Source organism: Salvia hispanica, chromosome 1 (assembly GCF_023119035.1).
Source record: "Salvia hispanica cultivar TCC Black 2014 chromosome 1, UniMelb_Shisp_WGS_1.0, whole genome shotgun sequence".
In the NCBI taxonomy this organism is placed as follows: domain Eukaryota; kingdom Viridiplantae; phylum Streptophyta; class Magnoliopsida; order Lamiales; family Lamiaceae; genus Salvia; species Salvia hispanica.
Window position 1 is genome coordinate 20,843,005 of NC_062965.1, and position 13,282 is coordinate 20,856,286.

The 13,282-nt window shown below is 38.5% G+C and overlaps 3 protein-coding genes across 4 annotated transcripts in view; 2 read left to right on the plus strand and 1 right to left on the minus strand.

Annotated features, from left to right (window-relative positions):
* The first annotated feature begins 262 nt into the window (after window positions 1-262).
* LOC125202440 (patatin-like protein 6) lies at window positions 263-4,930 on the plus strand. The gene is made up of 3 exons (XM_048100832.1): window positions 263-1,634; window positions 3,125-3,447; window positions 4,544-4,930. Exons 1-2 carry the CDS (start codon window positions 534-536, stop codon window positions 3,392-3,394), a joined length of 1,371 nt encoding a protein of 456 aa, XP_047956789.1. The 5' UTR covers window positions 263-533; the 3' UTR covers window positions 3,395-3,447; window positions 4,544-4,930.
* A 2,130-nt stretch (window positions 4,931-7,060) lies between these two features.
* On the plus strand, window positions 7,061-9,048 carry LOC125202442 (chloride conductance regulatory protein ICln-like). 2 transcript variants are annotated; one of them, XM_048100835.1, is made up of 7 exons: window positions 7,061-7,291; window positions 7,378-7,501; window positions 8,043-8,157; window positions 8,253-8,312; window positions 8,401-8,445; window positions 8,526-8,617; window positions 8,755-9,048. In XM_048100835.1, the coding sequence occupies exons 1-7, from the start codon at window positions 7,119-7,121 to the stop codon at window positions 8,824-8,826; spliced, it is 681 nt and encodes a 226-aa protein (XP_047956792.1). In that variant the 5' UTR covers window positions 7,061-7,118; the 3' UTR covers window positions 8,827-9,048. The 2 variants fall into 2 exon arrangements, with proteins under 2 accessions (XP_047956792.1, XP_047956793.1); XM_048100836.1 differs by having other exon boundaries at window positions 8,407-8,445.
* A 1,144-nt stretch (window positions 9,049-10,192) lies between these two features.
* Window positions 10,193-13,282, minus strand: part of LOC125202441 (chorismate synthase 1, chloroplastic) — a 5,214-nt gene continuing 2,124 nt past the window's right edge. Inside the window, exons 6-13 of the mRNA XM_048100833.1 lie at window positions 13,068-13,160; window positions 12,558-12,638; window positions 11,883-12,014; window positions 11,603-11,705; window positions 11,377-11,471; window positions 11,222-11,287; window positions 10,740-10,824; window positions 10,193-10,609 (exon numbers count right to left, since the gene is read on the minus strand). Coding sequence (XP_047956790.1) covers window positions 10,461-10,609; window positions 10,740-10,824; window positions 11,222-11,287; window positions 11,377-11,471; window positions 11,603-11,705; window positions 11,883-12,014; window positions 12,558-12,638; window positions 13,068-13,160 — 804 coding nt within the window. The 3' untranslated portion in view covers window positions 10,193-10,460. The remainder of the gene's footprint in view (window positions 10,610-10,739; window positions 10,825-11,221; window positions 11,288-11,376; window positions 11,472-11,602; window positions 11,706-11,882; window positions 12,015-12,557; window positions 12,639-13,067; window positions 13,161-13,282) is intronic.

The window sequence follows — 13,282 nt, forward strand, 5'->3', positions numbered from 1 at the left end:
GTTCACTGGTCTCTTATTTCAAAATGCTGTAAATTGACAGATTTGAGTGATAATTTAGCAAAACAAAAAAAACAAATTTACTGAAACTTACATTAATCAACTAATCTGCAAAAAATCACAAATAAAAAGTCCAAAATGTCGAAAATAACAAAATTCGGATTTTGTTTCGGATCTAATAATTCTTCTTTCTCGGATGCCTTTTTCATTTTATTTTTTTATCAAAATTATAATTCTATATAAAAACCAAAAGGGTAAACAGACATTCTGCAAAAAAACTGCTCTCTCTCCCTTTCTCTCTCTGCAATCTCTCTTCGCCATATCCATTTTCTGATCTACTTTCTTCCAGCAATTGATTGCCATTTGACTCTCCGTCTCTGTATCTCTAGCCTGCAACTGAAGAACTGGTAATCTCACTGGTTCTTCGATTTCAGGCTCATTACATTATACATACATATATATATATACACGCAATAGATACATTTTGTAAATATATGTATGTATAATCCAATTTAGAGAAAAAATACGTTGAGAAAATGGCGTGTGTAGCCGATCGTGCTGATAGCATCGATACAGATAAATTGAGCTACGAAATTTTCTCAATTTTGGAGAGCAAATTCCTGTTTGGCTACGACGATCCAAAGCTCTGGCTGCCGAAGCCGATTCCGGAGCCTAAAAACGGCGTCGGCGAGGCGGAAATCCACGCGATTAAGAATCAGAGGGGGAAAATACGCATTCTGAGCGTCGACGGCGGCGGCGGTGGCGGAATGCGAGGCGTCATTCTCGGCAAGGCGCTGTCGTATTTGGAGGCGGCGCTGAGGAGCAAATCCGGCGATCCGAACGCTAGAATCGCCGATTACTTCGACGTCGCCGCCGGCACCGGCGTGGGCGGGATATTCACGGCGATGCTCTTCGCCGCGAGCGATCAGAGCCACAGCCGCCCGATTTTCCGCGCCGACGACACGTGGAGGTTCCTCGCCGCCGAGGGGAGCAAATTCCGCCGCCCGCGGCGACGGAAAATCGGTCTATTGAAGCGAGTTTTCGGCCGGAGCGCCTCCGCCGGCGCGTCCAGCGCCGGCCTGGAGAGAGCGATGAAGGAGGCGTTCAAGGATCGGAAAACCGGACGGAGTTTGACGCTGAAAAACACGATAAAACCGGTTTTAATCCCTTGCTACGATTTGGCCAGTACGGCGCCGTTTCTGTTCTCGAGAGCTGCCGCTTTGGAGTCGGATAGCTTCGATTTTAATCTGTGGGAGGTGTGCCTCGCCACGTCAGCTGAACCGGGTTTATTCAACCCGGTTCGCATGGAATCGGTGGACCGGAAGACGCGGTGCGTTGGCGTCGACGGTGGACTGACGATGAGCAATCCGACGGCGGCGGCGATTACGCACGTGCTGCATAACAAGCAGGAGTTTCCGTTCGTGCGAGGGGTGGAGGACATTTTGGTACTTTCACTCGGTGCGGGAGGGCAGCTGACGGAGAGCGCCTTCGATTACGAGCAGGTTCGGAAATGGACGGCGGAGGATTGGGCTCGGCCGTTGGCTCGGATTTCCGGCGAGGGGTCGGCGGAGCTCGTCGACCACGCGGTGGCGATGGCCTTCGGCCAGTGCCGGAGCAGTAATTATGTGCGAATTCAGGTGATAAATCTTTTCTTAATTACATTTTTCTGATTGCATCTCACATTGATCACATTGAATGAAGCAATTAAAGTTTGTTTTAATGCCTCTTTTTAGATTCTTCTTATTGACTGAAGTGGAATTTGGCAGTAATATAATTAATCACAAATACTGACTTTATTTACTTTGTTCTCCACTTGCACGCTTTTTGAGGGTGTTTATTTTCTGACGAAATGAGTAAAAAATTCTCTATCTTTTGATACCTGAGGGTTGATATTTCATGATAATAATGATGTTTTTCTTACACCTGCTTTCTTGGGTTATGGATCATACTGAACTAGTCTTTTTGTTTTGGTTAGATAATGTAAATTTAATGGATGAATTATCACTTTAGAGCAATTATACGAAGTTATGCAAATTTACCCCCTTCATTTGACTATTTAGCCTCATATTATATTCCACTTATTTCAAGATTTGCTTCACTTTTGTTGATGATCATACTAATATGTCTATCAAGTACTCCTACTCAGAAGACAAAGCAATTGGAATTGATATATTGAAAATAATTGGGGGTTGGGAATGGGGACAGAATGGTTAGTCTTTTGCAGATTTGCAGTAGGCAGAGTGAATAATTTCTTTCTTTATTTGTTTTTGACTGTATCCCTACAGCCCACAGTAAAGTCACATGTTTGACTGTATCAGTATGATATTAAAAGTAGTTTTCACAATCTCAATTCATTATTTTACCAGAACTAATAGAAACTGGCTTCTGAAATCTCATGAGCCCACATTATATATTTGTATACTTGCATGTACATAATTTATCATGATGCATCCTCTGTACAAATTACTGGAGTGAGTAAATCATGAGAGTGAAAGGAAATGGCTAAACTGGACACAGCTTGCTTTCTTGTCTGTTTTATAGAGGGCTAGTGTGTTGAGAGTCCTTTTCCCATGCCTGAACAGGAAAATTGATTGCATATTCTATAAGTGAGACATAGCAGTGACACTGTCAAAATCCTCAAAACAAATATAAATACAAGTATAAAAAAGAAATTGCAATTATTTTCCTATAAAAGACAAGATCTTAACATCATCATTCCAATTTTTGTGATACATATTGTGTGCTGGCATTGAGAAGTGTGGCCTTGTTCAGTTTCCTTTCTTGTGTATCACCTAACTTTATAGACTATGGAGTATGAATTTTTTTGGAAGTTTTGACAAATATTTTGGGGGATGATTATGATATTTGAGAATTGACTTGTAGCTATAAGAGTACTGTTGAAGCATATGATTAGTTATGGATGATAATTTAATTAATTAGTCCTAGTTGTCTTCTTTAAATCTGTGGTGGTGGTGGATGGATAATGCTGAGCATAATTTGGACGTATATTAATGATCTAATAATTTCCATCTCAATTGTTGGCTAATTTTCTTGAAACGTGAGGCATTAGTTAGCATTTGGTAGTTGATCATAGCCTAATCTTTTAAATGTTATCATGTACCAATAGGCCAACGGATCGAGTTTCGGTAGGTGTGGGCCCCACATTGACTCAGACCCGAGTCCGAGCAACATAGGCCTACTGACTGGAATAGCGGATGAAACTCTGAAACAGAAGAACGTCGAGTCCGTCCTATTTGGAGGCAAGAGGCTCGGAGAGCAGAGCAACTCAGAGAAGCTCGACTGGTTCGCCGAGCAGCTGGTCTTGGAGCACCAGCGGAGGAGCTGCCGGATAGCCCCAACAGTCGTGCTGAAGCAGCCCATCTCGAGACCATCTTGACCGATCTCCGCAACGTGACATACAACAAATTGGGAGCAAGGGAAAAAAAACTGGTAAGCTCTCTCTGTTAATGCAACTGCAATACGAATGTCAACCAACTGTTTATGAGTAATTATTGCTACATAATGTTTGATTGATATGTGGTTTACTTTCCTAAATGAATCAAGAAATTTGTGATGAGTCCCTATCACTACAACATAACAATGTTAGGTTGGTCATGGTCCCATGTTTTGGCCTATAACGGTGTCGTTTTCAAGATATTCAAAGAATGAAAACCTAACAATATCAAATTGAAATAGTTTCCATTGTTGTCTGCCCACCGACACCAACCCTTGGATGCTTGCCAGGGGCTTATTTGTCATTTTTGCCAACATATGTAGGGGGTTGTTCCTAGGTAAAGAATCATCACTTTGGTTTTTCGTTTTTGGACATGTATGTCTTCAATGTGCCTCAGTAAACTACGAAGTGTACCACATTAAGTAAGACGAATCTCCTACAACTAATAGGTCGGGTAAATGGGAAATCATCATTGATCATCTTGGAAAAAATTGCCGGGTAGGGGAAAATGGGTTGCTCCGTAAATTTTCAGTTCTTCCATTCTCCATCAAAGAGAACGCACTCCTAGAATAATTTTTCGAGTTCATAGAGAATTTACATGACAAGCCATCTTGGTTGTCCTAAACTTCATTTTTTTCGTATGTATGCTGGCTAGTGCAAGTGTCCATTTTTACCAGTCTTTTTATCAAATGGGTCTACCATATTTTTGTCAGTTTGAAAATATAGGTGGGGTTTAGGGTTGCCTTGTAAGATATTCGTGAATTTACATGTGAGATATCTATGTATTATTGAAGCATAATAATTAAATAAAATACAATAAAGAAAAGCATATCTCATTGGAGCAAAGAGGCTTGATGTGAGTGAAGTTTGTTGCTCCATTGCCATCCAAACAATTTTTACCAAATCTTTCCCAAAAATATGGCTCTAAAAAGGGACAAGACAATTTCTGCTGTGAAATGTGTTCTTGTTCAATAATCTTCATGATATCCAAGAAAGTCATATAAGTGAAAAAAAAGTCATAGGAGTATTTAATTGTTTATGAAATTTCTTCACCTCCTTTTGTAACATGTCAATTTGCACCTTTTTATGCAGGCAAAGGTGTTTGAAACTAGGTATAGAATACCAAAAAAAAAAAAGAAATGGAAGAAGAAAAGTGATGATGATAGTGGCTTGAACATTTCTTTGGATTGGTGGGGGATGTAGTTGAGGAAGTGGGGTAATGTGTGAAGAAGAATTTCAGCTGTAGTGGAGAGAGAGGGAGAGAGAGAGAGAGAGTCAAAGACAGAGACAAAGACAAAGTGGTGGATCTTTGTGGGATTCTTTGCCGGCCAGCGGCGGGGGTGGTGTTGCCGCCACTCCCACGGTGGTCAAACAAACTGTTTTTTTCACTATTCACTTTCTTTGTATTTTGTCTTTGAAGAAAGTGTAATATATAATTACTTATTAATTTTCCCTTATTACTCACGTTGATTGCAATTACCTATCTATTTTTTCTTGGCTTGAATTTTAATAAATGTAAAACAAAATTGGACGAAATAACCCATTTTGATTGCAATTACCTATCTATTTTTATCTTGGCTCGAATTTTAATAAATGTAAAAAAATTGGACGAAATATAATGTAAATACTTTTATAGTATTATTATTATGATAACAAAAATATATGGAATAAACTAGTAGATTGTGATTTACCAAAAGGTAATTAAAAAATGAGATCATTTATTGCATACGAATAATATCACTATCAGACATGTAATCAGGGAAAATTATTATTATTATTAGTGTCTTTTTGAAAAAATAATTAGTTAATTATTATATTAATTAGTGTATGGTTTCAAATAATTCAAACAAACTATGTACTTATCAGAACGAAAACTATATAAAAAAAATAACTTATCAATATAATCAATTCAAGGATTTGTTTTTTGAAATTCTAAAAGTATATAAACATACACTCCTCGCATACAAATAAAGATACTCCGTATTTCTAATATCAACAATAAATAGATATAAATAAGTCTCTTAAACTAAAATTAGATGTATACACACTGAAATTCAATGTGTCATTTCAATTTATTAATCAACAAATATTGCTAAAGGCGTATATAATAAGCATTTCATATTGATTTATACTAAAATAACAATCATATACGGAATGGTTATATTAGTTTTAGAGCATCCGCAATGGTGCTTAGGCCAGCCATAGGCCAGCCATTCTCTCCTCTGCCACGTCAAAGCCAACACTAAAAAAACCACCTGTCACGCCAGATTTAGGCCAGCCATAGGCCAGTAAAATGCAATAAAAACAATTCAAAATATACTACATTTACGGAATTAAAATTCCGATTAAAATACGGAATTAAATTTAGACACGTATACGGGAAAATTCATTAATTGCATTTAAAAAAGTTACATAGATAAAAAAAAAAGTACATGCATAATAAAGAAAAAAAAACTATCGTCGTGCAGTCCTTCGTGCCCACAACTCTTCAATTATATCCTTTTTGGAGTTGAATATGAGCATCCACTTGGCGCATGTTGGCAAATTCCTTGAGTCGGCCGGCTTCATCGAGAGGTACCGTCGTACACTAGGGGTGGCCGTTTCGTGGCTTGGACCGGCTTCATCGTCACCGACCCAACTAGTCGGCTTGTACGCCTTCGTCTTCGACGATCATGTTTGCAGTGTGATAATGCAGGCGTACATTATCTCGGAAACGCATCCGACATCCCACAAACGCGTTGGGCCCTTGATTGCCGCCCATCGAGACCGGAGCACACCAAATGCGCGCTCCACGTCCTTGCGCGCCGACTCCCGTCGCTGCGCAAAGTAGGCCTTCTTTTCATCACTTGTTTGTCGGATCGTCTTCACAAAGACCGGCCACCGAGGGTATATCCCATCCGCCAAGTAGTAGCCCATATCATGCCGGTTGCCGTTGGCCACAAAAGAGGCAGGCTGGACCGACGCCACGGCACTTCTCGTTGAAGAAGGGGAGACGAGTTCAGGACGTTGAGGTCGTTGTTCGACCCGGCTACCCAAAATACGCATGCCAAATCCACAAGCTAGTAATCAGCTACGGCCTCGAGGATTATCGTGGGGTTCTTTGACTTGTAGCCCCGTCACTTTTGGATGGGGGTTGGCCGGTCCCCCGTCGTCGAAGCGGCCAAAATTAGCTAGCCCAACGATGCGCATAAACAACTCCGCATTAAAGCCCCGGAACATGGGGCGAACCGGGGTACTCGAAAAGTAGTCCCCCAGCCCGGCGATGTGTCGTGACCCCGTCAATAAACCCGGTGGTGGCAACTCGTGGGGGGCGGGGTATCGCCTTTTGTTTCCACCATCCATGTCCGCCCATCCCCCGTTCTGGGGCCTATGCCTCGTTCATCCCCCCGTTCGTACTCCGGGGGATCCCCCCTCCCCACCACTCCCCTACCCTCCGCTACCACCCGCTTTCTCTCGTTCGATGATTTTTTGCAAAATTTAAAGGGGTGAAAACTTGAAAAACAAGTGGTCAAATGAAAATGAAACGAGGCGAATCCCGGGAATATGATTCCTAGTAGTGTATATATTTGAACAGAATTAAAGAGAGCGCCATTCCACTTTTAAACCTGACCGCACCAATATTCAAAACCCTAAACCCCCATTTCTCCTTCTCTAAATTCCACCGGAAATGGCCTCCGGCATTCGATCGGTGACTGAAAGAAGCGGCGAAGGCGTCGGAAAACCGATCCTCAACGCCGACAACGGCGAGGAGCTGATGCTCGTCCAGCACGATGTCTCCATCGTCCTCGGCAGCAGCCGCCGCGCGCCGGAATCCCCCGGCACTCTCTACATCACCTCCAGGTTGTTTGAGCTGTCGATTCTCATCGCTTATTTTATACGTAGCTTTGCGGCGTGATTGATTCGTTGTTTTGAAATTTGATGGAAAGGCAAGTAGTGTGGCTGAGTGACTCGGATATGGCGAAAGGATATGCTGTGGACTTCCTTTCTGTGTCGCTTCACGCTGTTTCTACAGATCCTGAGGCTTATCCTTCCCCTTGCATCTATGCTCAGGTGCGATTCATCCTTAGTCTAAACACTCCTGCTCTCTGTCATTTATTTTGCAGTCTGCTGTGTTAAATATAGGATGATTTAAGCTGCATTTTGAATTTTAGAAGGTTAAAGTCTGGATATGGATAGATCTGGTTAGAATTGCACGGTTGAAGAGATTGCACAATTTTTATGTGATATTTATAATTTGTGCTTCAGTATCGTGTATCTTTGCAATTGATATTAGTTTTGCGCTATGATTAAAGTGATATGGAAGAAGTTTCACTTTCCTGCTTTGAGATTTGAACTCAATCATCACGTTATTTCCTTGGATTTGTATCCGTCAGTGTATCTGGCAGTATTAGAATATCCTCATTGAAGTGATATTATTGACAATGACATAAGCAATTGAAATGTATAACTATTGGTGAAGTGATCTAATATTGTGAATTTGCAATGTATGCAAGCTTGTACTTTTCTCTTTCCTCTTATTGAGATTTGAATCATTGATATATAGTTTTTGAATGGTCCAATGGTGATCTTTGTATTTATTTTATTTTTCAAGATTGAGAATGGTACTGAGGATGATGAATCTGAAGATTCAGATTCCGAGAGTGATGATACGTTGAACTTATCGAAGATAACTGAGATGAGACTTGTGCCGTCAGATCCTAAACAATGTAAACTTTGGTTTCTGTTTTCTTTGCCTTTTTAATTTATTTGTTCCTTGTGGATGTTTATTCATTCCCCTTGAATGAGAGTTTTATCCTTGCAGTGGATACACTATTTGCTATGTTCTGTGAATGTGCTGAGCTAAATCCTGATCCGACTGAAGGTGGTATTAATCTCCATGTCAGACATATACATCGTTTTCTCGTGTATTCGTCAGTCACTGATTAACTAGTGTGTTGTGCTTCCTGTAGAAGTAGACGGTGAATACGATTGGATTACCAGTGCTGATCAACTTGGTACTAATTGATACTAATTCCCTTTTCCCTTCATTATAACTTTTTTTGTGTTATTTATGGTTTCTCCCTTGGCTCATCAGAGGATGACGACTCTGAAGGGGATGCCGACCCAAATCCAGCTCATCCAATTGGTGCCAAAGAAAATCTCGGCCTGGCTCATTCCATAGTGCAGGTTACCTTCAACCCTCAGCATGCATGAAACATTTAGAAATTAAGTTCGCCATTGTTGTTGATTAGTTCATCTGTGCCCTGTGAATTTCTTTATGTAGGAGTATGTAAAGCTAATATATACATTCTCTCTTGTTGCAGCTTCAGATAAACGACCAACGATTCGAGGATGCTGATGAAATGGAGCAGGATGGTAAAAATGGTGATAACTAAACTCTGCCCTTTTCTTGTCTTTCAAACTTTGAGAGATAGAAAAGCTTTATGGAAATCATAATAACAATGGTATATGGTGGAATATGGACATTCTGTGATTAACCTAAAACTGCAAAAGATTTAGCTAACCACTCATGAACTACATCTTATTTGTGACAGTATTGTTGAACCTCTTTCACCCTTCCTATTTTGTTATGTGACATAGCATTAGTGTTGTTTGAAGATGGTAATGGAGTTTACCTATAAATTGACACAGACCCCTGCCAATAAAAGGATATAAAAAATTTGAAATGTTATTTTTTTCAATCTTGAAATATATATGAGCATCTACTAATTGAGGGGCTAGGGTTATTCATTTTATATATTATCCCTCTTTATGTGCAATCTGTATTATACATGAACATTTCTGCATGGCATGTCATTGATAAATAGGCTTAGTTTATTGGTAGGATTATATTTTTGGTTACTTACCAGTCTCAGACGCAATTCTACAATTTAATGATGATAATGATATAATCCTAATTGATAATGTAGTTTACATCCAAATTTAAATTATTGAGAAAGAGATGTGTTGATAGTGACGAGGCAATAATTTAGAAAACGCATTCGGAGTTTTTTCTTCGAATTATTAATACAATAGGCTCTGTTTTGTTTGGAGTTTTTAAACCTTTTTTCTTCGCATAAATACATATTTATTCATTGTTTTTTGTAGAAAATTGAATTCCTAAGTAATCTATAATGTTCTTCAAATTTCTTTATTTTTATTCAAAGTCTACAAATCATATGAAACTGACGGATTCACTCAGATAAATGTTAGGTACAATTCCAACATATCATTGCATGACTCTTATCTAATTTGTATACTTGTGATATAATATTATGAATATTATATCTACATAATATTATGAATATTATATCTACAAGTAAACAAATTAGATATAGTACTATTGTTTGGTTTTATAGTATTTATTTTGATTCTACTAGTCATTAACTTTACAAATTACCTAAAAATCAGAACTCAATATATTCACTTTTACTATGATTTGAAACAAATAAAATAAAAAATTGAGTTTTAATTTATGTACGTATTTTATAAAAGTAATGATAATTTTAAGATACTGGAATTAAACTATTTGTATCAAACAAATAAATGGACTACATAAGACGATGTTCATAGATAATGCTCATGTGGGTATAAATTATTTCTTGTTACGGGATGTATAATTTAAGTATGTCAAGCAAGAGATTATAAATTAATGAAATTCGAAAAATTAAATCTAATTTGCATGTAATTATCACATTAAAACTCTTTTTTCAACGAGAGAAAATAAGAATCACTTTCAATGAAAAAAATAAAACTGAAAAGTAAACTGCAAAAGTATACGATTTTTGTAGTGTTCAAACTCAAATTATTTTACATATTATTCGTCGCCAAAACTAGCAATAAATATGTTGGGAAACATTCCGACTACATAGAAAGTACATACACAATGTTATCAGAATAAACAAAAACTAAGCATACAACATCGAGCGAAAACGCAGCAGATAGTTTGCCTTCAGTCACTTATCCGAATGACGAATGATAAACAACGCGATCAAATATGAATAGACTCGTACCAGACAACGAGGCACCATTATAGGTTAAGCTTTGCCTGAGCGTCATGGGGCTGTTTGAGGGGTTCCTGTAATGCTGGGTTTATTGGGAACAGATTACACTGTGCATACTGTGCCATTAGTTGATCAACGAGCACCATGGCTACGGCTGCTTCCACCATTGGAACGGCTGCATGGTAACCATGAGGTGCACGTAAGTGGCATGTTAAGTTATATGGCGCGTAAACATTTAAAAGAGGATAAATAGTCAACAGATGTTAAGGCAATTGAACAGAAACATCCATAACTCAGTGGCATACCTCTTGGAACAACACAAGGGTCATGACGACCTCGTGCTATGAGCTCTGTCTCGTGTTTGTCTCTAGTTACAGTATTTTGCTTCCTCTGCATAGAAATATGACAAGTTTGATAAATTTTACATTCAATTTGAACAAATTACACAACATCCATGAGACGATTTGAACTCTCCAAGGCACAAGAACAAATTACGCAAAGGAAGTGACTGAAAGCAGTGATATGGAAAAGGATTTGCAAAAGAACTTTCCATTAGAGTTAATCCCAAAACACTCGTCTTGACATCATCCTTAAATCCCCTATGAGACGAACTTGTACTTTTAAGATTTTTAATTTCAGTTTTGAACTTTAGATAAAAAAAATATCAAGGGTCAGATATAAACTGCCTAGATGCTGTAATCCAAAACGAAGCTGAACACAAAAGATAAGTGGACATATTAATGAATGCCCTGAAGTCAAGGGACAAGAAGAGAGACAAAGAACATACGGAGATTGTCGCTGTTGGCTTGAAGCAGACTCTCATGTTGATGATTTCTCCATTTGATATTCCACCCTGAAAATGGATATTGGATCATGAATAAAGACACATTGGAAATGATGAATGAAAAAGCAGACCTGTCTCTCAAAATTAAAATTAATTACCTGAATCCCACCAGATCGGTTCGTTTTTGTCCTAATTCGACCATCCTTATCCATGTAAAATTCATCATTATGCTCACTACCGGTCATGAATGTACCTGGTTAAGTTTTGAGTTGAGATGAAATTAGAGCGAAAACAGATGTAGCTAAGAACAATAACTTGAAAGAAGTTCTATGTAAACTGTTGGCCTAATATGATAGGTAAAGTAGAATCGGAGGGCTTTTATACCTGCGAATCCACTGCCGAACTCAAATCCCTTTGTTGCAGGTAATGACAAACAGGCTTTAGCCAACTCCGCCTCAAGCTTATCAAAGACTGGAGAACCAAGCCCCTACAAATACGCAAAATAGTTGCTTATATTATTCATTTATTTATTATTTTTTCAGGATTTTCCTGAATAGTAAACTTAACTAAACTATAATTTTGTAAGTGAATTGATTAAAAGAGCCAAAGGTGGGGGTGAAAGGAGCTAGAGGGAGAAGGGCAGGCATAGAACAGGTGGGTTTACCCTTGGAACATTCCGAACAATGCAAGTGACAACGCCCCCAATAGAATCACCTCTCACCCTGACAGCATCAATAGCAGCAATCATCTTTTCCGCATATTCGGGATCTGGACACCTTACAATGTTGCTCTCTACCTGGAAAAAACATAATTAATAGAGAAAATTAAAAACTAACAAGCCAGATGGATGCTGCATAAAATAGTAAAGACGAAACTTGTCAAAAGATATGCTACGAGAAAATAAAAAACCAACAGAAAAAAGGAGATGATTCATATTTACGATTATATGGATAACGTATGTAGCTCAGTGTGCAAACAAGAGCTCGGATATACTCACTACTCAGGCAGCAATTTGACCAGTTTATCCTAAACCCTCCCTAACTCACGACAATCATATTCATATGGCTCAGCCAACCTTAAGTTGGGAGTATTTTTAGGTCTTGCACACTGTCTTAGTATAGTAGTAATTTTTTTTTTAGTATGATAGAAACAAAAGAGAAAAAAAGAGTCAAGGAATTACTGAACTGGTCATTGATATATGAATCACAATGATCAGCAGGTTTTACAACGGTATCAGTACTCAGTAGCAACTATTACCACCAAACGCATTTCTGCAATATACTCGAGGCATTACCAATGACAATATGCAGAAGAAAACATGGTTCGATGTTATGTTCACCTGATCAAGGGATACAGTATCATGATCAACCAGACCTTCAGGAAGGATAACCTTGTGCACTTGTGAAACATAAGCAATAATCTGCAACACAAGCATGAGGATATAAACTAATTGAATAACAAACCCCGTAGCAGGGTGAGCACTTTCCACATTATCATTATTTAAGATAAGATGTTCCCGTACACTTCGACAAAGAAGATAACATAAAAGTAAACACAAAGCAGGTTTCTTCACCTTGACCTCTAAGGCCCATGAATCATGAATAGACATATGTTGGCAAATTGTGTTTTCTTATCTTTAGCTAAAATTTCATTAATTAAAGGGGGCAGCTAAGATTTGTTATTATGTATAACAAATCTGGTAGCAATATCAGGTGTAGCCAAAGAATCTATTTATAATGAAGAAAAAAATGTAAGTTCTAGTGAGGTGGAAGGCATATCCAATGACACTAAAAGCTAAAAGAATTTGTGACACTTTAAACAGAAATTTGGCTCAAATACGATAACTTACTTCAGTCCCTGCATATAGCTTTAGAATTTTCTTGGCGACAGCTCCGGCAGCAACTCTTCCTATTGTTTCTCTTGCAGAAGATCTGCCACCACCCTGGGTTTCAGAAACAAATTAACATAAATCAATAGTTTGATCTTGATGAAAGATGTCCCAACATTTCATGATAATAGTAACAGATTGTATGGCATGTGAAAGGACTGTATATAGCAGTTAAA

Coding starts and splice junctions, on each gene's coding strand:
- LOC125202440 (XM_048100832.1), top strand. CDS start 534: ATGGCGTGTGTAGCCGATCGTGCTGATAGCATCGATACAGATAAATTG. Junction 1,635..3,124: donor GTAATTATGTGCGAATTCAG/GTGATAAATCTT, acceptor ATGTACCAATAG/GCCAACGGATCGAGTTTCGG.
- LOC125202442 (XM_048100835.1), top strand. CDS start 7,119: ATGGCCTCCGGCATTCGATCGGTGACTGAAAGAAGCGGCGAAGGCGTC. Junction 7,502..8,042: donor CCCCTTGCATCTATGCTCAG/GTGCGATTCATC, acceptor TTATTTTTCAAG/ATTGAGAATGGTACTGAGGA. Junction 8,446..8,525: donor TACCAGTGCTGATCAACTTG/GTACTAATTGAT, acceptor TTGGCTCATCAG/AGGATGACGACTCTGAAGGG.